Source organism: Gobius niger (genome assembly GCF_951799975.1).
Source record: "Gobius niger genome assembly, chromosome: 1".
NCBI lineage: Eukaryota > Metazoa > Chordata > Actinopteri > Gobiiformes > Gobiidae > Gobius > Gobius niger.
The window spans coordinates 17,119,848-17,146,909 of record NC_136852.1 but is presented as its reverse complement, the minus strand read 5'-3'; the positions used below and the strand labels follow the sequence as shown (position 1 = coordinate 17,146,909).

Genomic DNA, 27,062 nt, shown 5'->3' with positions numbered 1-27,062 from the left:
ACCATGGTGTCAACAGAGAATTTAATCGTTGTTGTTGTTGTTGTTGTCCTTGTTGTCTAGTGCAGTGCTTCGACATTTGTGTAAAGTGTGAACAAAATAGATGAGCACACACCTCCACCAACCATGATGTCATGATGAGCAAGTTTCCCATGTGGTATCTGCTTGAATCACGGTTGTAGTAGTATTAGTTAATTCACAGAAACTCACCCGAGCCTCAGCTGACTGACAAGCATCAATCGTAAACACCCACACAGAGTGACTGTATCATCTCACTGCTGTCATTGTAGTGGTGAAACTAAAAAACCCATAACTGAAAGTGAAAGAGAGGAAGGCCAGAGAGAGGGCCAAAGAGAAAGAATGTAGACTGCTCTGACAGGTTTGAACTAAACAATAACAAATGACATATTCATTCAGTGATTGGGAAATAATATATTTGATTTGGGGAAAGTGAAAGAATTGAAGTCATTTTCAAAACAGTATTTGATTACATCACCAAAGTTCCCAGGACTCTCTAAGCTTTCCTTGTAACACTAAGGTCCTTTTTCCCCTTTCCTATTGGTAACTAATGTAGTTGAATTAAAGTTATCATAAGCTACTGCTACAGTCAAGTCAATGCAGAATCAAAATCACTCCTTACAATTATACTTTGTGAATCTCATAATATTTCAGAAGCGAAAGAGGGATGAACCTTAGTACCTGGATGAAAGACTGTGAGCGGTTGGTTGGGGTGATTGGAGGGTCAGTTGGCACAGATGTGTGCCGCCGCGCTTCTGTAAGATTTGCCCAAGGATACCTGTTGCTACTTATGTAACTTACCATGAAAACTGGTTCAATGAAAAGCACTTTGTGACCATGTCTGTGACACTATACAAATAAACTCTTTCCTGGTGGCTTCACTAAACAGTATTTTACTAAACTCTTCATTTACTTATGTCATGTGAATATCTTACTGAAATGTTGTTTTGTGTGCTTAGCTGCCACACATGCCGCACATCAGCGAGTGTCTGATGAAGAGGAGCCTGAAGCCCACAGACCTGCGGGACATGACACTGGGACAACTCCAGGTCATAGTCAACGACCTGCACTCCCAGATCGAGAGTGAGTGACACATCTGCTCCCTCTGTTAATATGTATGATCTGATATGATCTGATTGCACTCCCCAGTTACTAGGAAGTTTCGTTTGTGGTTTTAGACTGAAGGAGGATTATAATGATAATTGATTATATATAGATCTCAACCCCCTGCTTAAGTAAATGGTATAACTCATTCTATAAAAAGGCTATATGTGCCGAGGCACAGTGATAAAATAATAAACATTTATTGTTTCATTCCACAAACTAAAAGGAAGTTACATAATCAAACCAAGAATTTACGGACAGCCTTTACTTGATCATTCACAGTGTCTTAATGAGTGCAAAAAGATATCTCTCAATAGCCATAAAATGGCCAAATAAGAAAAATTTATATAAATTGTGGTGTATTATGTGTGATTTTAAACATGTTTATGTGTTTTAAACCCAGGCCTAAATGAAGAGCTTGTGCAGCTTTTGCTGATTCGAGATGAATTGCACATGGAGCAAGATGCAATGCTAGTGGATATAGAAGATCTCACCAGGTGATTTCATTCTAATCCAACACAACAACAAATTATGATTATGATTTCTGATACCATAATTGATAACTTTTTTTCCAAAAAGCACTAAAATATATTGTTTGTTTTGTAGGCACGCTGAGAGCCAGCAGAAACATTTGGCTGAGAAGACCCTATCCAAATAACAGGCTGCTCTACGCTCTGACCCATTCCCCTCGCCGAGCAGTGCCCTCTCCGCTCCTGTCCACTCCGCTCCTGGCCCGCGTGTATCCGCCCCTCCCTCCCGGCTCGTCCTCAGTATCTCGCTTCTCGCGGCTTTCCCCCGAATTTTCCTCCCTGTCCAGCCCAATGTTCCCTATATGGCAGAAGCAGCACAGACAGCACCCCTTTCATTTGCTTCTGTGGTCTATCCAAATGCCGCTAAAGACAGTCGAGCACTTCCTACTTCCTGGGAGAAGAGGAAGCTGTGTGTCGTCATGGATACTGTTCCAAGCTTCCTGTGCAGTGATCAGCCTTGCTTTGCTCTAGTTTCTTTTTCAACTTTATACATTTGCCACTAAATTATTACTGTCAAATGCAAATATGTGGGAAAAAAATACTAGTGTAAAAAATAGTGGAAAGTCGTGCAAAAAAGAACAACATTGTATAAAAATAAAATATGAATTTCTTGAGATCATTTAAGTTGGACGATAACTTTCAAGTATTCTCAAGTCAGCCTGTTTTTATTCTGCACAAATGGTAGTTTTCAACTGAGATATGTTCATTTGAAGGTGCTAAAAGAGTGTTAAGGAACAATGCCTGCCTTGTAGTGAAGTCGTAGCTTTTGGTAAAAGTCACTCTTATCGCTCTTCAACATTTTGTGAATGTTGATTTTCAGACACGAGTCATTTGAAACAAATAAGTGTGTTAATATTGTTTTCATCCTACTGTATTGAGAAATTTTATTTGAGGAAAGAGATGTTTATGTACAGATATGTAAAATAAAGATCAACTTTGTTTCATACACTTGCTGTTGAGTGGAATGTTACATTTCAATGAGCTTCCTCTTTCCCTCAAGAAACCACACTGGACCAAGCTTGCGTCATTGTCACATTTGTTATTTTTCTGTACAACAAGTTCTGTGCAAAAGATTTTATTAGAGAGAGTTTGAACCTTGAACTGTGAATGAAAAAAAGGAAGATTGAATAAGGTCCTGTAGTGCAATATATCACTAATGAAAGTCTTATCAGAACATACATCTAAGAAAGTCCCCTGACATCAGGGGTAATATGGGCAACACAGAGATTACAGAATGATGCTTAGTTTCACTCATTGATGACTCCTGATGGACAAGTGGACACTGAAAGGCCAGAAACCATTCACTCATCTCAGCAGTTTCAGATCTTTCCTGTCACCACTGAATCACTTTCAAAAATATCTCATTCCCTACAAAGGCCAAATATCCACTGTACATAGATTATTCATAATAAATCCTCTGCATATATTTATCTATACAGCACATTATCTTGATTATAAACAGTCAGAGGTGATAGAGAAGCCAAAATATAAAGCTATTTTAAAATAAACTCACTTAAGAGTAGTAAAACACTGTCATCCAAATAAAGACTCAAGTAAAAGTAAAAAGTATTTCGTGAAAATAGTAATAGAGCACAGTGAGTGTAAAAGTCTGATACATATTAATATGAATCCAACAAACTGATGTGAAAATCGAGATATTTTCAGATATTTACAAAAAAGATAAAGGCAGCTTTATTTGTTTAGCACATTTCAAGTACAAAACAACTCAATGTGCCTCACAGCAACACAAACACAGCAAAAATACAATTAAAAGCAATAAAAACAAATTACATTACATATATATATATATATATATATATATATATATATATATATATATATATATATATATATATATATATATATATATATATATATAATATGTTAAAATAATACTCATTACATTAAATCCAAGACATACAGATTATATTTCCATATATATATATAGGCTGTAAATGACATGTAGTCAAAGAATAGGCTATATATATTTCAAGATAGAAGTAAAATGTATTCTCCAATGTAGTTGACCCCCGCTTCAGTTCAGTCTAATTACTAATAAATATGATTAAAAACTGGTGGCTGACAGGCGTGTCCCGTGACGTTTAGCAATTGGAGTAAAAATTCTCAATTAGAGCGTCTGTAGAACGCGGCAGCGCATGTGATTGGACAGAGTGGAAATTACGCACTACGTTTTAGTTAGGTTTTAGCTCATAGAGTCCTTGTGTAGGCTGCATGTGAAGGGAATGTCCCAGTGGTGTGTCTGTGTATATAAAACAGCTGTAGCTGAAGACATGGACACAGAACTTTGGAATCGACCGTTCACCGCACTCATGGCTAATCTTCATTTATGTAAGTGTAAGACGCACAGGGCACGAGAGTAGTAATCTTTGACAGGATGAGGACTTGAAGTATTTGTTTCCTCTGTGCAGACTTCACAGGGTGTTTGCTGCTGTTGGCTTGGAATTATGGCACAACTGTTGCGGCTCCAGCGCGGCATCCCTCAAGAGACTGCGCCAATAGCGCACCGCTGTTTAAAAGTTTACTTATTAACGTCTCGGGTCTCCTTAAAAACGTGAGTACAAAAATGGGACAATCCGAGTATGACTTCGTACGTTGGTCTAAAATATTCCATACAATTAATGTTTTGTTGCAGAATGCTTTGTGGCATGGAATGAATTTAGACGTGTACAGAGTCCTTCCAACAACAAGACCCTCTGAGACCGTGCTGGCCTGTGCCCCGGCTCTGAACAAGGTGATTATATATAATATTATAGCGACAATGACTTATCCATCAACAACATCAGCACTTTTTAATCTAATGTTTATCTAATAGACGAATTGCCATGTACAAAGCAAGGAATCCTTTAATGAGGTAAGTAAACTTTTCACTCTGTATCATTCAAACTGTGGTAATGTTACTTGCGCCTTTTTGTGTGGAATGTCCATCTGCAATTTTGGGTTATATTTATTTTTGTAAGACGTTTGAGAACCTTTGTAAATCAGAGTTATAATATTTCTGCATGTTTCCACCTACTGTTAGAGTGAATGCTTGAAGAACATTTACAAGGACTTGGTTTACTATGAAGCCATCATCAGCAGCTATATAGAACTAGACCTCCGGAATCCGGATGAGGAGGTCCCACCTTTTAACCAGACTCTGAGCACCCTTCACGACCTCCTCAAAGTGAGTATCAAATGTGTAAAAGAAAAAAAAAATTCTCTCAACATAAAGATACAAGTTTTCTATGATACTTCTTTTATCACAGGCTTGTTCTCTGGCACCAGCTGAAAATGCAGAGAAGGTTAGATTGATTGATTGATTGATTGATTTATTGACTCATTGATTGATTTTGCCACTGATTTTAATGCTTTGCCCATATGTTTTGTGTCAGGATGCCCTTGAACTGTGGGAGAAAAGTTCATACCCAAACAGACAGACGATGTTGAAGATGATGAGGGCCTTCCACATTCGAACCATCACATTTAACCGGGCTGTGGGCTACATAGCTTCAGGGGAACACACGAACGGAGCATAATAAGCTACAGCTGCAAGTGGCAGCTAAAGACAACACTGGAAAGACAAGGAATGTGAACATATTTATTAACTATTTATTATATTTATATTTATATTTATTTTGTTATTTATTTAAATAAAACATTATGTTATTAATGAGTTCAAGCTGATTCCTTACTTTGTATTTATAGTTTTAGTAATTCTATTATCAAACTATAAACACATATATAAACACATTTCTTCTTTTAAATACAAATGTTATGGTTAATTCTTGGGACTATATTGTATTGAACAAATAATAATAATAATAATAATAATAATAGGACGTGCTCACTCATGGTTAGAAAGTTATCTTGACAATAGATACCAGTATTTACATTTTAATGACCACCAATCAGAAATGCGTAAAGTTTTTATTTTTATTTATTTATAGGGACAGTGCAAGTTAATGAACAAGCCACACCGGATTGTAGCCTTAGGCTAATTTTCATCCGTCGTCCCCCATGCACACTCTCAAACACACTCACATACATCCTGGCCTATTGTACATGTTTTTTTAGTGGTAGGGGAAACCGGAGTACCCGGAGGAAACCTACGCAGACACGGGGAGAACATGCAAACAGAAAGGCCCCGTCCTTGGTGGGAATCGAACCCGGACCTTCTAGCTGTGAAGCACAAGCACTAACCGCTGTGCTACCGTGCCGCCCCAGTAACCTGTGGGGTGCCCCAGGGTTCCTTGATTGGTCCAAAGTTGTTTATTTTATACATTAATGACATCTGTAAGGTATCCGATTTGTTAAAATGTGTTTTATTCTCAGATGACACAACACTGTATGTATCTGGGGACAATCTTCACCAACTAATTACTGATGTGACCAGAGAACTATCTAGAATCAAGCAATGGTTTGATCAAAATAAACTATCTTTTAATCTAAGTAAAACCAAATATATTATATTCAGTAATCGACAAATTAAAACTAGCATGAGCCTAAAGATTGATGATGTGGTACTAGAAAGGGTGAATGAAAACAAGTTTCTTGGTATATTATTAGATCATAAATTATCCTGGAAACCACACATCGCTCATGTTCAATCAAAACTGTCCAAAACAATAGCTATATTACATAAAGCCAAATATTTTTTAAATACACCCTCTCTGTATACTCTGTATTGCTCTCTTATTGTTCCATACATTACCTATTGTGTTGAAATATGGGGGCATGCCTACGCTACAAACACAAAACCTATTTTTATTTTACAAAAAAAAGCCATAAGGATAGTCAATCATTCTCCGTATAATGAACCAACAAACGCAATATTCTGCAAATTTAAAGCAATTAAATTCTGTGATCTAGTCAGCCTGAACACCGCTGTCTTTATGTACAAAGTCCATAGGAAAATACTGCCTGAAAATATACTTTGTCTGTTTGCAAACAGGGACCAGAAATATAACCTGAGAGGAGAAAACATGTTTAAAAAACAAATGGTCCAAACAAACTTTAAAATGAATACTATTTCAGTCAAAGGGGTCGACTTGTGGAACAATCTCAACAATGATCTTAAAAGGAGCAATTCCATTCATTATTTCAAAAAACAGTTTAAAACCTTAATTTTTGAGAAATATACAAAAAATGCTTAAGAAAATGTGGTTAAGTTAAGCTCATGCATTACTGTTGTGCATAAATTGGAACAGAGAAACAAACAAGCATTTGTATTTACAAATTACCATATTATTATTTTAGTAAAGAAGAAAAAATATGTGTACTGTTTATGCATGAATGTATAGGTATATATATAATATATTGTATACATTTGTTTTGTTTTTTTGTAACGTCTTTGATGGGTAGATGTTGTTTTGTTGTTTTGTAAACAGGGTAGAAAAAATAAGCCATGGCTTCAGCCTACACCTTTTCGGTTACCCGCCTTGTCTGTGATGAATTTGCAGTACATACTGTACTTTTTGTTTTATGTTTTTGTAACCGAATAAACATTCATTCATTCATAATAATAATAATAATAATAATAATAATAATGACAATAATAATAATAATAATGATGATGATGAATAAAAAACTGCTCAGTCAACATTTTTATTTTACAAATATTTGTAATGGCTGACCTGAATTATATAAGTGCAAAGAGACGGACCAGTGGTTTTCATGTAAACATTAATTCAAAAATTCAATTCTTGGTGCTCAGTGTCGTTAAGGGTTCAATAACCAAAATAATGCAATGCATTTACAGTAAAAGGCCAAAAAACACTCAATTAGCACCAAAATATCCACTGATTTAAAGACGCACAACAGTTACAGTTTGTGTAACTGTGCAGGAGCTGCACCGACAAATGCTTCAAGATAGAGCTTAACAAACACAGGAATGCCCCATGATTAGAGTGAATGTAAAAAACAGTCATCTAGTACATTTCATATAATCATAAAATAAGTATAAAAATAATCATAGGAAAATAGAGTGTACAATAACAAATTGTAAACTAATGGAGTATAAAAGGTTTTTGTATCGCTACACTACAGTACATAATGCCTCAGACACGCACGTCTGAGGTCCCACAAACTTTAAGTAAAACAGTTCTTCACTGTTGGCAGTTTAAAACACTGCAATAACTCCATCTTCGACATATCTACAATGACCATTGGAGGGTCCTTTCTACTGGTCAGTCCACTGGCCTTTTACAACTCAACATATCTGTACAATATGTACATTCTCGGTTTGGACACCAGGTCCTCAATAAAAAAAAAATATATTACAACAAAAATCCTCAACAAAAGTTGAGGCTTGGTCCAACTTTGCTTCAGTCCTGAGTTAGTTTAGTCCTGATGGAGGAGCAGCAGGCCACAACACCTGCCAGTCCCTATTTTTGTGTGTGACAGCTCATCATGTCTGAAAAAGAAAACAAAAATGTTGATTATCATAACAATAGGTTTACACAGTGAAGTGGGTTTTATTTTGATGATGGTTTATTTATTTTCCAGTTTTTGTGGTCATACAAAGAAAACACATATTGCTTCAGGTTGTCCTAAAATTGGCTTAAAAATACAACAAATACAAATAATACAAGAATAACTACACAATTTCTGTTATTATTGTGGGTAAAACATGGACATCTCTCTAACAGCAGATGGCAGTACTGAAACACTTCATTGTCAGTTTGCAAACACATTGTTTCTTTACCTTCTAGCGTCTGAACGATCTCGTTCGGTAAGTCGTCCAAGTCTTTGACGCTCTTCCACAGATGGGACGCCGTGGCCTGCCCTGGAGCCCTCCTGCTCTTCCACTCTACCAGCATTTTCAGCTTCTGCATGGTCACATCCTTCTCCACTGCCTGAATGTCATCCAGGTCCCGAGAGCTCAAGTCCAGATATATGGCCACCTGTTTCCACTCTTTGCCCAGCCGCTTGGCCACCTGCAGTAGCTGCCGCTCGGACATGTCCTGAGCTGTAATCTTGGCGGGTTTACCCCCATCTGCAGTGAAAACATCGGCGTAGAGTCACATAGAGATAAACAACATATACAGACATTATTATTATTATTCATATTTGAGACATGGATAATTTACCTGACTCGTCCTCCCATCGTGACCTTTTACAGTTCGTTTCCTCTTCTGATGGACTGCTGCTTCTCTGCCGGCCTACACAAGGATAAGTTTGTTATTCATCTTTTATCCTTTATTTCAAACGAGTGAAACATTAAGAACAATATCTTATTTACAATGTTGGCCTGGGCGTGCTTGACGCGCATTTAAAGGGACAGGAAGGAGCATCACAAAACAATTAACATAAATACAGGAAATTAAAATCATCCATGGTGATGCATGTACATGGTTCAATATAAATGTTTAAAAGCAGAATTTTATGAATATGCATTGGCCACATAACAGTGTTGTATATCAGTGGTCCCCAACCTTTTTCCTGCCGGTGACCGATAAGAGACCTGAAATTATTAATGCGGGCCGGTGGATGGAGGAGGGGAGGAGGACGCTTAGGAACACGTGCTGAATTATGCTATGGGTCACATTTCTGAAGCATGGAGAAGAGCTCTTTAAAAATAAACACAAAAAAAATACAAACAAAAGTTGTGAGGCTGTAGCACAATGATCGCAAGCTAAGGTGAGAATGTGAAGGGCAGGGAGTGTTATATACAGTGCCTCTCGAAAGTATTCATACACCTTGAACTTTTGCACATTTTGTCATGTTTACAACCCTAAACATAAAGATTTTATTTTGATTTTTTTTACTGAACATTTACACACAAGTAACAGATAACTGTGAAGTGAAAGCGAAATGATACATGATTCTGTTATTTTTCAAAAAATAGAAAAGTGGGGCTTGCATAAGTATTCATACAGCATGAATGAATACTTTGTGGAACCCCCTTTTGCTGTAATAACAGCACAAGTCTTTTGGGGTCTGACTCTACAAGATTTGCACATGTTGAGACTGACATTTTAGCCCATTCATCTTTAAAAAACAACTCAAGCTCTGTCACATTAGAAGGAGAGCGTTTGTGAACAGCAGTTTTCAGATTATTCCACAGATTTTCAATAGGATTTAGGTCAGGACTTTGACTGGGCCATTCTAACACATTAATATGTTTTTATTGAACAATTCCATTGTAGATTTAGCTTTGTGCTCCGGGTCATTGTCCTGCTGGAAGGTGAATCTCCGCCCCAGCCTCAGTTCTCTTGCTGACTCCTGCAGTTTTTCCTCCAAAATGTCTCTGTATTTGGCTCCATCCATCTTACCAACTATTCTTACAGTCTCCCCAGTCCCCGCTGAGGAAAAGCAGCCCCACAGCATGATGCTCCCCCCCGTATATCTGACACTGGGGATGGTGCACTCAGGACGATGAGCAGTGTCAGGCTTGCTCCATACATAACGTTTTGCATCTGGGCCAAAAAGTTACCTTTTTGTCTCATCTGACCAAAGCACCTTCTTCCACATGGAGCTGTGTCCTCCATATGACTTCTAGCAAACTTCAAACGGGATTTCTTATGGCCTCCTTTCAATAATGGCTTTCTTCTTCCACTCGTCCATGAAGGCCAGATCTGTGTAGATACGACTTATAGTTGTCCCATGTACAGATTTCCCCAGCTCAGCAGCAGTACTTCACAGCTCCTCCAGAGTTATCTTGGGGCACTTGGTTGCATTTCTTACCAGTGTTCTCCTTGTTCAGTTTGTTAGTTTACGTGAACAGCTGTGTCTTGGTAAGTCTGCAGTGGTGCTATACTCTTTCCATTTCCGAATGATGGATTGAACAGTGCTCCGGGAGATGTTTAAATCTTGGGAAATCTTTGTACAACTTAATGCTGCTTTAAACTTCTCCACAGCTTTATCCCTGACCTCTCTGGTGAGCTCCTTGACCTTCATGATGTTGTTTAGTGACCAATACACTCCGACCACAGCTCTGAGGGCCTAAAAGAACAGCTGAAATTATACTGAGAGTAGATTACACACAGGTGGCCTCTATTTAACCGTTAGGCCAAGGTGTGAACATTCTGGAGTCATTAAGAATGTTTTAAAGGCAATTTAATGCACTCAGAAAATGCTGTATGAATACTTATGCACGTCCCACTTTTCACTTTTCTATTTTTTGAAAAATATCAGAATCATGTATCATTTTGCTTTCACTTCACAGTTGTCGGTTACTTGTGTGTGAACGTTCAGTAAAAAAATCAAAATAAAATCTTTATGTTTAGGGTTGCAAACATGACAAAATGTGCAAAAGCTCAAGGTGTATGAATACTTACGAGAGGCACTGTATATATGCAGATGCTGCACATGACACATTAAGCTCGAGGCTGCACTGATTACATTGATTACATTCAAGATTAAATGTAAAAAGTAAGTGGTTCGGGCAGAATCTGAACAGGGTTGGGTGGATCAGCGGCCCGGTACTGGGTCGCGGCCCAAAGGTTGGGGACCCCTGCTGTATATTAAAGCTCAGAACTTACTGTTCGTCCTTTTTCGTGGCTTTTTTTCTGGATCCACACAGTCGCCTAGAAGAACACGTAGTAAAACACTAAGTATTCTTTGCAATAATATACTAGTCTTATTGTGTGCTGTGCAATTACCTTCTCTGATGGTTGCGGACCACACTGTTGCATCAGTAGACGTCTCTATAAGAGACATTGTAAAAGGAGGAGGCTGCTCAAAAAAGGCTTCAAAGTAGCCCTTCATTTTTGTCACTGCAAGGGTGAATTTCAGCTCCTGTTTGTATGGATGAGTTCATTACTCATACTTTAATGTGATTGCTCATTAACAGGAACAGGGCACTTACCTGAGGTTTGACTTCTCCCTCCGGCTCACACAGAAGACGGTAAGTGCCTTCATCCAATTTACACGTGGGGGGCTTCTCTATGCTGATGTACCGGTTCTTGTAACCACGCACCTGATTGCGAATGTCCTGATGAAAGATATGCAAATATAATGAACTATACCAACATTTCAGATTGCCTGCACAGCTTTAATGCACTATTTTAGATTTACTATTTGTATTCACAACCACAAAGCCACATCCGGTGTGACCTTCAGCAATGACTCAACACTAAATCGACTTCAGAAGCCTCAGTAAACACCAGGAAACTATACTTCCACATTTTCACTTATCAAATGTACAGCATGCCTCCCTCCAAAGTTTGCAGTTATCATTCAGTATTTTTTTTTATACAGATTGGCCTTTCGTTGTTTGAAAAAATTGTACAAGATTGTTTACAAAACCCCATTATAAAATAAAAAAAGCCCTGGTTCTTCCAAAAACAGTGTGTTACACTGATGAAGAAAAAATGAAAGGGGATCTGTAACCATAACAAAATAACCAAACTGACGAGACATGCCCAAATTCTAGAACTGGCCCACAAGGCCCACAAATGTGAGCTAATACAAGAATGCTTCACATGTTGCATTTACACACATGGAAAATCTGGAAACTCAGATCTAGTAAGTAGCTAGTACGGGTGAAATCAACAGCAAACATTGAACAGATTCGAGTTGTGTTTTACTACATACAACCAAAGGATCACAACCAAAGAGTCGAGTCTGTTAAATGGCTTTTACTTGAGAAAAGCCACTAAAAAGGTTCCGCAACCCACATTTTGGTCCCGAGAGCCACTGCCTTAAGAGTGTTTAAAAGCTGTAAGGGTTACACGGGAGATTAAAGGAGTGCTTTTCTCTTCCAACCTTAATGTCTGAGGGGCTGTTGGTGGCCAGGTAGATGTGGAAGCTGTGGCAGTTGTTGCTGATGGCCACTTGTTTGTAGATGAGCACGACGCCATGGTGCTCCACAGAATGGCTGGTCTGGATGATCGGCCCCACGGGGGACAGGGAAGTGACGTGCCACTTCACATGACTGCCCGAGTGGTCCACTGTGGGTTCGATGATTGGACGCTGGTTTTTTATGTGCAAGACACTAAATTTTCTGTCACTATCTGGATCTGTGGAACAAAGTGGGATACAGTTTACTCTCAAACCCTTGGTGCATTAAAACAACAGGTAAGACTATACAGTATGTACACAATGGGGGAAGAAGGAAGGAAAGGTGAGAGTTCAGCTTTCACAAAGTCTGGTGGAAAAAGCTGTCCTTAAGTCATTGGACCTGGCACAAAATAGAGACTCCCTCTCTGTCCAAGTACTGATAATCAATCACTAAGATGTGCTGCTTTTTCCACACCCTGAACTGTATAAATTCCTGACACCAAGTTATTATTATTTTTGTTTACAGACTAAGGACATCAAGAAGAAAACTTTTGTTCAATCCCAGTGTGTTTAGCGTTACTTCAGTATAGTATTGAGAGACCGACAAAAGGTATAAACAGAATAATATATACTGTATATATATATATATATATATAAACAATATATCTGATTAATTTAATTTATATATCCATAGTATGATATACTGGTACTAGGGTTTAGAGTGGAGAGGAACATTGGTTATAATGGATTGCATCCCTTGGTTATTGTCTAAGCCAGATCCTTAGAAATATACTGCAATTGTCAGTGTTGGGAAAGTTCATTTTCTACAACTTTGAACTAGTTCAAAGTTCAGTTCACAAATTTCAAAATGAACTAGATCGTTCATAGTTCATAATTGTTTATAGTAAATAGTTTGTTCATAGTTCCAAAAATGAACTAGTTCATAGTTTTTTTTTTGTTTTTGTTTTTTGCTGCGAGCTATTATTCAGGCATAATAATAATAATAATAATAATAATGCATCGGTTTTATATATCGCTTTTCTGGACACTCAAAGACGCTTTACATTGCATTATTCATTCACTCCATACCCGGTGGTGATAAGCTACTATTGTAGCCACAGCTGCCCTGGGGTAGACTGACGGAAGCGAGGCAACCAGTCTGCGCCATCGGCCCCTCCGACCACCACCAACCACTCACTCACTACATTCGCTAGGCTTCCTGGTGTTACTAAACGGTCTCCCATCCAAGTACCGACCAGGCCCTTCCCTACTTAGCTTCCAAGGTCTGACGGGATTGGGCATCGCAAAGGCGGTATGGCCCTGAAAACGGGTCAGGGGTGAAATAGGTGAGAAGTATATTTCCCCTCTCAGGGAAACATTTTTATATTCCATATCTTAATGCAACAATCTGAAGTATTTTGAGATGCATTTTTGCCAACCTTGGGAGAGCTGGAGAAAGTTGACTTCAGCCATGAGTCAAAAATATTATGGCCTCCTCACTTACTGTTATGCAGCTCTTTCATGTCAGCCTGTCACTGTTTTCAGAGTGGATTTTGGATATCTTTGCTAATCATATTTTATTTTATTATTATATATTTTGTATTTTTTTAAGTTTAATTGGTAAATTCTTAGTGGAAAATTAAGCTACAAATATTCAATTGCATTTGTGTTAATTTGGTAAATTAATCATGTGAATAAGATTGTTTTAGGAGCCAATTTGTAGTTCAAAATTCCACAGTGTCTTTATGCAAATGAGTGCGCACCGCGGAGCAGAGAGGAGTTTGGAGCGACAGACGTTACACAAGGGAAACTAGCTTCGTAACCTCACACTGTGGCGGACCCTGCAGGTTACCGGTGTGGGGTTTTATTATTATATTCACTGATATAAGAAATCTGGCTCCATATTGAACGAACGTAAATAGAACGGGAATGCCGTTCACAGACACCAGAATGAACGCGTTCATGGTTTCGTTCATCAGGCAGTAATCCAGTCCGTTCAGTTCACATTCGCCCAAAATATGAACGCGTTCATGAACTTTTGTTCAATGAACGCGTTTAGGTACATCACTGGCAATTGTGTTAGAAACAGCCTGTGCATTACATTTTTCGCTGAACTTACACATTAACACTGTACATATAAGAAATGCATTGTCAAAGTCTTACCTGCTAGACAGACAGAGTGGGGAAACTGGATAGACTTGAGCACCGACGCATCCTTATTCACTGTGTCCACGTTAAAGATGGGACCAGCAAACCTCCAGGAGTCCTCCAGAAACGCTCCATATCTGGTCCAGGACAAGACTGAGTATCGCACCACAACTGGCTCTGACGCTTCGAACACCAGACCTGTCACTGTGCATTCGTATGTGCCCTCTCCGTCCAACTTCACCCTGGATCACAACCAAAGAGTCAGACAACCAGCTCAAATAACTAATGAAGAGCAGAGATACATTATGCCACATACTGTAATCTTCCCTTTGCAATCCTTGTGGGTGTTACAAGTTCGTTGCCATGGCTCTGCAGGATGGAGCAATGTGCACAGGTATTTAGTCACATATTCGATAGCATTGTGTACTGTCGTCCTATGCATGTTGGCTCACCTGTTGTATTGCCTTGCATTTTTCACAGCAAAATTTCAAAGGTCGATCTTCTGAAATATTATACAAGAGTAATTGGAAGTCAAACCTGTGTGGTAATAGTTTGTAGCTGGAGTTTGGAAGACTGTTACCTTTCCCTTTGTGTCCATTCACTTCTGTGCCATCCTTTGAGCCTGTAAGAAAATAGTTACAATTGATACTGAACCCTCAGGGTTGAACACGAAAAGGACAAACATCCAATTTTAGGTTTACGCAAGGTAAAAAGATTTGGTGTGAGGAATCAGTTAAATTACATTATTGTACAAGCCAGGTAAACAGGAGAGGACAGCTTCTCCTGTTTACCTGGCTTGTACAATAATGTAATTTAATCTTGACTGGTTTGTTTCTGATCATATTGTTCTGTTTATATTTGGAAATAATTCACTCCAGCTGTACAGAAGTAGAGATAGAGGTCATAAAATGTTGTCAATGTTGTCATAAGTAAAAGATATTCATAATGAATATAATTAAAGGCACACATTTTGGATTATACTGTTGCCAGCAATACAAAACATGCTCCGACACAGAAAATGCTATTTTACAGTGGGTAATCAAAGTATGGTATGGTATGTTAATTAAACTATTTAAATCTCTTTTTTATTTTAAGAAAATAAAAGCTTGTATTTTATTCTGGTAATTGCGTGTTATGTGGAAAGGCCTTAAAGGGACTGGATTAAATTGGTCATTTACTTATGCATAACTGCAGCTTCTGTATTAAGCTTGTGCATGAGGCACTTGGACCCGAATTAACACCTTTTTGAGTGACAGTGCAGGATTTTAGAGGCAGTTGTGGTGACTAGGCCTGGGCTCATTTTACACATTAGGACATGGCTGGAACATGGAGGGGGAGGAAAATACCTAATTTTAACATTTTTAAACTCTGTATAGTCTCTTTAAATGAAAAATAAATGCTTGTACTTTTGTAACACTTTAACTACTTTTACTCGTTTACTCAAATCCGATGACGTATGATGTCGTACCCGCTGTAAACTCTCGAGCTAAACTATTTAGAACACGGTCTAAAGCTTGATCGAAAGATGGCGTTGCGTCTGCTGCGTCATCGTTCTGCCGTCCCTCCTCATTATGTGACTGGTCCCCAAATCCATGCGAAAACTTCGGACATGGTTCCCAGACTGCTGTGAAGTTCGAAATGATTCGAGCGCACACAGCTGCATGGGTATTCCCAGGCTAGTATTACACACAAAAACTCACCACTTGCAGCTGTTTGATCTTCTGCTTCTGTAACAATTTCTTCTTCATTGTCCTCTTCTCCTGAACTCTCATCACTGGACGATCCCGTGTTATCTGCTTATAAGAACAGAAAACAGTGTATTTTATTCATATGTTTGATAATTCCGTTTTTCACAGTGGTATCACATTTGGTATTGAATATTGTGTTTATTTCTTAGATTCAAATTTGAGGTTGAGGTTTTAGTATTGTGACATCAATCAGTCACAAGGCTCACAAGGAACTTCAGTAAAAGTTGGGGGCAAAAGAAGAGGTTTTGTGGCTCACCTGAACTGCTGTTGTCACTTTCAGTTTGATTATTATCTGGAACACAACAACAAGTGAATGTATATTTTACTGCAGTAGAAGTGAGTCAGAGCTAATATGGATTTGGTATTTTCTGGCCTTGTAAGCAAGAGAGAAGAAACCATAGGTGCTGCCCCAAAACTTTAGCCTCACTCTCACAAAACCCTCCTAAAACACATGGGATTTTATGTGATTGTCACACAGGGGGATCCTTGAGGCTTAGTTCCTGAGTCACAAAAAGCCCTATAGCTTTACTGCTTCATCACAGTCATTCTGTAGCAGCGGTTCAAAGATGTGAGTCAGGCCTGCACAACACTTGAGTGAAGATTTTTATTTGTGCATGTCATTTTTTAAGATAAGATAAGATAGAACTTTATTGATCTCACAATGGAGAAATTCACTTGTTACATCATCAATATGTATAATTTAGTATAGCTCCAATGTTTTAAGTAGTTTGCTTTTACAGCTGAAAGGCCTTTCTGTTCTCATCAGCACTAAAGCGTGGACCACAGCACCTGACAGAAAGCCTGTTTGTTTAATGGATGGTAAAAGCACACACAGCAAATGGCTCGGCTCTTATACTCACTGCAAAGGCTGAACAATGTGAAAAGTATCTGTATCTATCTTTCAATACGCACTGGAGAGAGAACCATAGGCTCAGTGGTGAACGCTCTGCCGCCGAGCCACAACAAAACCACAATCTCCCATCTGGTTAATGGTTAATGGTCCAACACTGCTTAACTTCTCAGATTAGACAATCTCCAACGATCACAGTGTTATGATTGGCTCCATTGTGCATATCTAAATACCTTCTGGAGCATGAACTGCTAAACTAATACTTCCTGATGTCTCTTTCATTTTTTATACTCTCATCTGAGCCAGAGATAATACAGTATAAACTGACAGACTCACAAACAACATTTTATGTGTCTAGACTGCCATCTCCTGGTGTCACCATTTAAAGCAGAGGCAACTACAGTGTGCGCCACTCTGGGTTTCCCTGCACTCGACTAAGCACAGTTTGCATAAATGAAAACGAAAATCAAAACAACAACAAAAACATAAACCTTTTTCCCCTACATATCTTAACTTTTTTTTTATTGTTATTGTTGGTGTTTTACTAAACTACAAAGTCTTCATTGGAACATATATTCAAGTACGGGTTGAGGTTATCAGTCAATTTAAAAATAAAAACTGAAGAATGGCAAGGACTGGGCAGTGAAGCAAAAGCACTGTCACAGTATTCAAACTAAAGTGACATAGTCATACTGTCGTCATAGCTACAGTACACAAATGATATGAAAACTCAACAGTGAAATGACATAATGAAGAGTTTACCTTTCTCCGCGGGGGCAGGAACATCACTATCTCTGTTGGAGACAGAAGAAGTGTTACATTTTGTTTTCAGGGCAGTAATACTGAAGATGACAGATAAAGTGTGGTGTCAGGCTCAAGTTTGGAAACCTTTTTTTCAACAACAGAAAAACAAGCGAGAAATACAGGAAGTGTAAAAACCACTCTCATAAGTGAGAATCGCTGTTGTTGGTTGTTCGCATAACAAATGCTGTATATTTAGCCCTGCCATTAAAAGTTGTATGTTTTTACAAAAGAACTTATGGCTTTGAAAAATAATGATTTATAACAATGGGTTGAGTGACAATAGTTGGCAGTTGGCCATGAGGACTGGCGAGACCAGTTGATGCAGGCTGAACAGGATGCAGCATGTTTTACATAGACAGTCCACGACCAGCAAAGATTTAGTAGGTCACATGCAGGTTTACTTCTTTTCCTCATTAGTTACAAATGAAGAGGCCGATAGTGGACTGAGGGGATAGTTTATTGCGGTCAGGGTAGTTATAACTTTCATGTCTGTGGATGATGATAAGGACTGTGGTTTCTCTTTGTGAACATCTGGCGGGAAACAGTGTTGTACTTTGACTCTGTGCCTGGTGGTGACATGACAGGAAGCAGCATGAAAGTTGAGTTTGGAGAAGGGTTGCACCTGAACAGTTGTTTACCCTTTGTGCCTGGCTTTTATTAAGCTGCGGTGCCTTGAATGTGGGACTTTTCCTCGCGTGTGCACTGACACCAGGCAAACTGACTTTGTATTCACCAGAGACATATGAGTCACCACCAGTATCAGGTCACTTCTATGGTTTACACTGTAAACAATATCACACACATCCCTGACATGAGCTGGAGTGGGTGGTTTAATGCCTCTATTGATAAAATTAGAAAAAAAGTTCCATAAAACATGATAATCATACAATGGGGTTGCCATTTTTTTTATATTTTAGATCTACTATAATAGGGTAGTTTTGCACTGTTGCATTTCCATCTAAATATTTCTTCATTTCTTTTTGCACACAAAACACAGGTTTGTCATAGGTTATAATAATATCTTACATTCTACACACGGGGTTCATTTGTTGGATCGAAAGCGTGAGGCCAAAATACAAGCGTGTTGAGACGAGCTATTGTGGAAGTGAGTCACCATCACCATACAGTAACAACATTGTAGCGTGTAGAACTGCACTACAAAGACACCATCACAAACGTTCTCTTCTCGTCGTTAAACACAGTAGTAGAAATGTAACTAACAAGCACGTCCCGTTCAGAAAACCCACTTAATTGGCTACAGTGAATGTCATTGTTACACAAAATACGCAGTTGCACATCCACGTACCATGCCAGAGCAGCCAATTCTAAATGAAAACAAAGGGGTAGTTTTGCGTTTAAGTAGAAAACCAGAACGAGAAGTCTTACCCTTCCTCTTCATAAGTAGAAGCTCCACAGCTCGCCATCTCTGCCACCATCCTGGCTGTAACCAAATCGTGGTGCGGTGTTGTGCAGCGGCTGCGCGTAAAATGCTGATGAAATTTGATCTATGTCTGGAGCTACCTTTTTCCTGTTGATGTTACAATAGATGTAGTAATCATTATCCCCATGGCACACAATACCCTAGTGCCAAGGCTATTTGTCGCAGTCGGGTGCTGCAAAAACGCATGCCCTCAAATTCACAAACAAAGGTTCTGGAGAGATGGAAAGCATTCCCAATCCTGTACAGGCACAAAAAGCATCCAGGGTCCGTGAAATCTTCCGTTCGTTAAATCTGCAAGGAGCAATAGCCTGGTAGGTTTCTTTTTCAGATTTGTGTTGTTGTTGTTGTTGCACGAGCCCAAGTCTTTGAAGCTCTTTATCTACAACAGAATAGGGCGCAGTGCGCATGTGTGCAATAAAAGCGGGTCGTCGTAGCTGCAGTGGGGATTGGAGGGGACTCACAAATCACCGTAACGCACGTGGGTGGATCAGATCTGTCGCTACATCCCGCCTTCTGAAAGCATTTAATTTCAGTCGTTAGTATATCAAACAGCTATAAGCGGTTTATCTGATACATTCGCTAATTATTGCAGCAAAGACGGACACATACCGGCCTACACCAACCGATATGTCGATTTGGTTTTGTAGCCCATGGCCATATGGGTCTGATTCCCGGTGTTTTACTTGGGTCATTTCACGCGGGAATCCATCCATCTAGTGTATGGCTGCAATGCTTCCAAAGAACCACCAGAGGTCTCCCTAGACAACAAAACTGCACTGACAGCGCTGCCCTCACAGCGGCCACATTTTTTGTGGGTGTTTTTGTGGGGCTTCCACCTCCAAGTAGCTTATTTGTTAAGATATAGGGTACAAAAACAATATATTGGCTACTGATCGCCTATTCTAGAACAATAAGCTCATGAATGTGTTCTAAGCTAAAGCAACAACTTTGGAAAACCTTTGGAAAGTACAAGCAACATACTATTGGTAGTGAATTTATTTAACATTCTTAAACTTTGAAACCCAGTCCCTCTGCTGCTTGTTAACCTGGTTTGCCCTACATGTCACATTTAACATTTATCAAAGTAATGTACTGTACCATCAAAAAATATCAGGAAACGGAAACAATCATAAATTGATTCTGGGATGAACTAATGGCTGTGTCACATACCACAGAGCGGAGAGAGAGACGGTCCGAAGGGAGAGATCAGCATCAGGCTGAGTGGCAAAACGATACCCCCCAGATCCCAGGAAACAGGCAAGATTCAAGAGAGGACAGGGAAGGTCAGAGAAATCTAGCACAAGACACAATTTAAACAATTCAGAGTTATGTTTCTTGATTAAATACATAGGCTATAAATCCCTCCTCCGTGAAAATGACGGGCCTGATGATCTCCACTGCTGCGGGCGGCTCTATTTGCGCTGCTGTGTCTGTCTTTCGTGCGCAGTGACTGTCACGTTTCTTTCTCGGTGAACGCCACGACTGGCGCATGTCTCGCTGTTTACAACATGCGCTGAGCGCAGGGCTGACAGAGGGAGAAAGCCGGGCGGATGTAAGTCTGTAAACTCCACTGCGGAATCAGGATCTGGTCACGCACAAACCGCGTGTTCATTTTGACTCGTTACTGTCGCTGACCGACACAATGTCCAGCTTTTGCTTTGACCGGGCTGTGCACTGGCCCGCCTGCCCCGGGTCAGCTGCTGCTTACAGAGGCACCTCAGCGCTCTGACCGCACAGCTGCCGCTCACACGCACAGAGCGAGCGCCCTGAACAGAAGGGCAGAGACAGGTACCACCGGTACCACGCATTCATCGCTCTGTTTGTTTGAGATCTTCACAACATGGACCAAATGAGAGAGCGAGTCAGCCCCTCCCCTCAGCGTTACCATGGAGACCTGTTGCCACCAAATGCATTATGACCACATAATGTTAAAGAGCTTAAAGTTACAGTCGATCAATCATTAGTTGATAAAATGCAAATTCTTATTCATGGTAATGATATTTTCTATACATAATACAACAACATTGATGCTTTGTACATTCTGATTGGATGTAACATTATTTAAAATAATATCTGTAGGTTTCACATGTGTCCTCACTTTTGACCTCAAGAGTCCTGCTTTTCAGTGTGATAGAACTGGTGACCCTCGCTGAGGACCAGCACAGTAAGGGAAGGCTCACAGACTGAAGAGAAATGTTTTGACCTTTTTCAAATCCATGGTAAATTCTATTCAGGAGATTTTAGGCACTTCATGAAGGCATTTATAATTAGATTTGCAATTAATTTGTAAACATTTTGTAAAAATCGATTCCAGGCCCTAATAATATTTAATAATTTATTTGACACATAAAAAAAATATAAACATAAGAATCCCTGCAACACCCCATGAACTTCGCGGCACCCACTATTTTGTGTCATGGGTGTAGCATCCAGTCAATTTACGAAGGCCAATTTATGATTTAGTAGCAGTAATATGCAGTAATATGCAGTTATTAGCCGTGTCCACTATGTTTTTTGTTGGTTTTCATGAGACCCCCCTTGAAATGACCAGGACCCCCCAATGCCCCCCAATCAAAATTCTCTGGAGCCGCCACTGTTTGCTCATTACCTTTTGAGTCTATGTTTAGATGTTTAAAAAAAAAAATTCATTTGTATGTAATCCAAGTGCCCAACCACATAGCCTATATATGCACCGCTCCAAGGTTTGGGGTCACACTGTCCACTTCTATAGCGTTTCAGTTTTCAGCAGTGCTAGCATAATTGCACAAGGGTTTTCTAATCATCAGTTATCCTCTAACACTGGAGTCTCCAACAGGTGGCTCACGGGCCAAATCCGGCCTGCGAGATGATTCAATCCGGCCCCTGACTTGAAGAGCACAAATTCCTGAATATCAAAAAAGAAAGTAAGTCTCTGGCCCATTGCTGTGCGGAGTTACGATTTTTTTTAAAGAAATAACCAGAATGCTCACTCCAGCCACTAGGGGGCAGCTTAAAGAAAGAAAGGAAAGAATTCCACACGTGTCCAGCAGAGGGCACTGACATAATAAGAGATCAGGATACAAACAGCATATTATAGCCATGTGGTAAATGGACAGTCTGCCCCGGACAGCTGTGGCTACAATAGTAGCTTACCAGCACCAAGTGCTGAGTGAATAAATAATTACTACAGTGTGGCAGAGACCTGTGACACAGGCTTGTTAAGTGCAAGACAAGTGTGAGCCAAGGTTACGGTCCTGCCAGGCTCATTATTATTCATTTATTGAAAAAGGTTTCCTCAATAGTATTTTCCCAATCAAAACACATTTTACTGGAGGTATTGTTTATGGACCCCGACAATACACTCCCGATATATTTTGGCCCCCAGCGAAATTGACTTGGAGATCCCTACTCTAACACGATATGCTAACACAATGCACTATTAGAACACTGGAGCGATGGTTGTTAGAAATGCCCCTCTGCACCTATGTAGGTATTCCATATAAAATAACCAGTTTCAAGCTGGAAAAGGCATTTACAACATTAACAATGTCTAGACTAGGGCAGAGCGATATGGCCTGAAATCTCTATCATGATATAAAAAAGAAATGTCACGTTAACAATATATTTGACGATATAATGAGAACGGACAAATTACTTCGAAATTCCAGCCTTAAAGGGACTATACAGAGTTTAAAAATGTTAAACAATTAAGTGTTTTCCTGCCCCTACATGTTCCAACAATGTCCTATTGTGTAGAATGAGCTCAGACCTGTTCACCACAACTGCCTCTAAAATCCTGCACTGTCACTCAAAAAGGTGTTAATTCGGGTCGAAGTGCCGTCATGCACGAGCTTAATATAGAAGCTGCAGTTACACATAAGACCTGAGGTGGCAGTAGTGAGTATAAAATGGCTAACTTGCATCTAGCCCCTTTAAGCCTATTTCGAAGATTAATGCAAAGATATTTTCTACTTTTATTTTTTGCGCCATACTAATTTCTTCACAAATATGATCTACTCAAGCAATTTACATCCTTCATTACATTTTACTTTTTAAGCACCTGCCCCTGTGTCCTACACAGTCAGTGTTTATGCTGCTCTGACGGAGTGTCAATTATATTATGTCCACAGCGATATAAAAAATTACAACGATATCAAAAAATACATACAGGGATCCCCAACCCTTTTAGAGCCGAGGGCTACTTCAAGAGGATTAAGTTGTTCAAGGGCTACCAGTTAAAAAATATTATCCCTACGACTTAAAGTCACACTATGTTAACAATTATCCAGCAAATTGTATTTCAGTGCCATGAAGGTAAAAAAAATATAAATTTTAATTAATTTTTAATCTTTGAATCACTGACATCAATCTCAAGCCCAGTTAAGGGAAAAACAACTAAAAAAGGGCATTCACCATTATTAAGCAGACCACAATTTTCAAGCAATAGGGAAAGCTGATGAAAAGCAGGAAAAAGTTGAATGCCTTCGACGTCGAAGGCATTCAGCTATTTCACGCTTTCACGTTATTTCACACCTTTTTCAGTTGTTTTTCCCTTAACTGGGCTTAATCTGACAACTAATCATCACAGGCGTCTGAGAATGATGTCAGTGATTCAAAGAGCCCTGAGAAACAATACCATCAATGAGTTTATTTGAATTGTTTCTTCTTTTTTTTTTTACTTTATGGAACTGAAATACAATTTGCATAATCATTTTTTGTTGTTCCCCTTTTTATCCACTTAGAAAATCCACATTGTTTAATTTTGTGTAATTATACTTTGGTAGTGTAACACTTCACATAACCATATTTAAATAGGGAAAACTTGGAAGAGCTTGGTAGCTTCTATCTTGACCTCGTTTGGATCTATAGAGGAGAGGAGGCTAGATAGAAGGCTCGCGTGAAGACCAGACAGGAACAAAAGAACTTGTCTAAGCTAAGGTAAGAACATATCTCAGTATGTAAAAATGGTGGCCTATTCCTTTAAGTTTCGCCTTTTTATAGCCAACCAAGTGACCAGTTTGGAAAGGATGATGTCACAGACCCCAGACAGTTAACATGAGCTCTCATTATCACACGACACACTCTGTACTTTTCTCCTGGGAATGAAGCAGGAAGTGAACCATCACCACACTGCATCAAAAACACATTTACATAATATTTTACCCTTTATACTTGCAGTAGGGCTGGGTGATTGTGCAAAAAATATGTTTGTTTGTTTGTTTTACTTTTATTTATCAGTGAACGTTGTACTTTTATTTTATTTTGTTCATAATAAAACATGACTGATGAACTTAGGCCAAATAGACCTTTTACATAAAGCTCAGCTTAAACAGAACACGAAAAGCAAATCTTCCACTTGGTGGGTGATGAGCCCTCCTCCACTTCTCTGGTATGTAAGTATGACTGTGATCAAACGTATTGACAGGAGGCACTGAACTATTTATAAACAAATGGAAGAAACCTCTTGAAGTACTCGGAGTTCAGTTCCAGTTAGATTCTAATGGACAACCACGGTGCACTTTAAATACTGTATGTTCTTAGTTTTAGACGTTGTAATAATGTAATGCTTATTGACAATTATTACCAGTCTGGAATTATGAATTTATCTGAAAATCTGTAATAATCTGTAATATAGGAGATTACTGGAGGAAATCGACTGATTCCTTCTGTTGAGTTCTTCTGCGGTCAAAAGAGAATGTGACAGACTTACATGTGGGCACCTTTTGCGGTATAGCCACTCTCACGGTGATCCAGTGCAGTGGCGAGAGGCACAGGGTCAAAAGTCAGTGGCTGCCCCCCCACGCCTCAAGTCTGAGAGAGAGGTGGGAAACGTCCGCCTTTGTTTAGCCTTAAAGTATCTGCAATCTGGAACTGACTCATGTAGCTGTGCTGCTAAAGAGAGAGCACCGACGACGAGACAATGGACTGTCCTTGTACATGCTGACCTACAAGCCTGATTAATCTGTTTTGGATGTTGCATCTGTTTGGCCTACAGATACTGTGCTTGTGATGCTGTAAGAGTTCAATACTCCCAGAATAAAGCCAATGGACAGTGGCAATCAATTGATTCAAATTTCCCCATAACATTGTTGTTGTTTTGGGACTGAAATGCTGTTTAAATGCTGTACTTTGCAGTTCAGCTGTGTCTTTTGGCAAGACACTACACCCCATGCCTGTGAATGGATGAAATATAAAGTGATGGTTGGCTTCAGTTTCAATAGTACGTCCCTATTTCTTTTGTTTTGTGGATCTCATAATGTGATGATGTTCTTTTGTTATTGCCCACTGTATCTTCAAAGTGAATTGGCCAAGACACTTTAATGTGTGCTCTGTGGGGTCCTAGTCTTGATACATTGGTGTGGTGCATGTATTGTTTGCATTAATCCATCCAGTGTTCCTGATGTTCCCATTTCAACAGAAAGCCTGGCTGCTGAGTCAAATCACTTAGTGCTCTTGCACATCCAACCTGTCTCTGTGATAGCATGTATTACAGTGAAGACCGCCAAAAGGCTGACTTATAATGTCAGCCTATAAACTGTAGGAATGCCGAGCTCAGCAAAAACCTTCCAACTCATCAAAGTTATTAAGAGCTATGCTGCAAACCCCTGAGACATAATTTTACTTAAGAAAGCTGCATTTTCTGGGTGGACAGTGTTGCTCCCAGCCAATAGGTCTGGATTCATATTCAGGCCTATTGTATTGTTTTTAACAGGTTAAGAAACAGGCCACAACGAGTCAGCAACAGCATTTTTATTCTTATTTATATGTTTATCTTTTGAAAACTATCCTTTGAAACTTTGAAAACAACAAGCATTATAATAAATATTTTTTACAATATCAAAAACCTTAATTAAAACAGCCTCAAAATCTGAGTGGGCCTGAATAGCAGCTATTTTCTGAAATCACATAATGCACACTGACCATGGATCTGGCTTTTATTAAACACATAGGAAAACAGTGACTTTTATTGCTTCTGAGACTATGAGGACGCGTAATGAACCCAATGCTGAAAAGGCTGAGGTCATGTTTGCCAGAATTCAATGAGGTACTGTATGTAACATAGTCCACATATGTTATACTCATTGTCTTCAAAACAACAAAAAAACAACAACTTCACATAATCACATTTTTTAAGGAAGCAACGGTTGTGTCTGCTTTTTTTCTATTGATTATAGCACATTGTCCAGTCCCCGAGGCAACAAAACAGCCCCAAACCATGATTCTCCTGCACCATGCTTACAGTGGGGATAGGGTTTTGATGTTGGTGCTGTTCCATTTCCTATCCACACGTTATGTTATGTGTCCCGCCCAAGCTTTGGGATAATCGGTCCACAGGGTAGTTTGCCAGTAGTGCTGTGGATCATCCAAGAACTCTTTCACAAACCAAAGTCGAATAGTTTGGGAGGAACACACAACGTCATGTGTGAAGGAAAAATGGAACAGCGCATCAACATCAAAACTCTATCTTCACGGTGAAGTAGGTGCAGGAGAAGCATGGTGTGGGGCTGTTTTGTTGCCTCAGGGCCTGGACAATCTGCTATCATCAATGGAAAAATTAATTCACAAGTTCATCAAGATATTTTGCAGAAAAACCTGAGAACTTCCGCGTGGAATAAAGAAGTGATCCCTTGTGGTAAATAGCTGGTTTTTTTGGCAGCAATAACTTCATCCAGACGTTTCCTGTAGTTGCAGATTAGACGTGCACATGATCAGGATGAATC

The 27,062-nt window shown here is 39.3% G+C and overlaps 2 protein-coding genes and 1 long non-coding RNA gene across 6 annotated transcripts in view; 2 read left to right on the top strand and 1 right to left on the bottom strand.

Moving 5' to 3' along the window:
• The window catches only part of schip1 (schwannomin interacting protein 1), a 172,104-nt gene extending 169,534 nt beyond the window's left edge, over positions 1 to 2,570 (top strand). For 2 of the 4 annotated variants that reach the window (XM_079556345.1, XM_079556344.1), the window contains exons 6-8: positions 975 to 1,098; positions 1,523 to 1,616; positions 1,726 to 2,567. In XM_079556345.1, coding sequence (XP_079412471.1) covers positions 975 to 1,098; positions 1,523 to 1,616; positions 1,726 to 1,777 — 270 coding nt within the window. In that variant the 3' untranslated portion in view covers positions 1,778 to 2,567. Of the gene's footprint in view, positions 1 to 974; positions 1,099 to 1,522; positions 1,617 to 1,725 lie in introns of all 4 variants that reach the window. The other 2 variants (XM_079556343.1, XM_079556346.1) reach the window with 2 other exon arrangements.
• Positions 2,571 to 3,683: 1,113 nt separating this feature from the next.
• LOC306973697 lies at positions 3,684 to 4,925 on the top strand. The gene is made up of 5 exons (XR_013793580.1): positions 3,684 to 3,998; positions 4,079 to 4,221; positions 4,303 to 4,401; positions 4,483 to 4,521; positions 4,690 to 4,925. It is a non-coding gene; the product is annotated as an uncharacterized lncRNA (long non-coding RNA).
• A 2,363-nt stretch (positions 4,926 to 7,288) lies between these two features.
• On the bottom strand, positions 7,289 to 19,357 carry LOC306961150 (uncharacterized protein; the record flags this gene model as incomplete). The annotated part of the gene is made up of 15 exons (XM_079553771.1): positions 7,289 to 8,061; positions 8,353 to 8,643; positions 8,738 to 8,809; positions 11,132 to 11,176; positions 11,252 to 11,387; positions 11,458 to 11,583; positions 12,357 to 12,610; positions 14,535 to 14,761; positions 14,836 to 14,888; positions 14,972 to 15,021; positions 15,100 to 15,141; positions 16,220 to 16,312; positions 16,524 to 16,559; positions 17,880 to 17,911; positions 19,308 to 19,357. The coding sequence occupies 15 exons, from the start codon at positions 19,355 to 19,357 to the stop codon at positions 8,033 to 8,035; spliced, it is 1,536 nt and encodes a 511-aa protein (XP_079409897.1). The 3' UTR covers positions 7,289 to 8,032.
• Between the last annotated feature and the right edge of the window lie 7,705 nt (positions 19,358 to 27,062).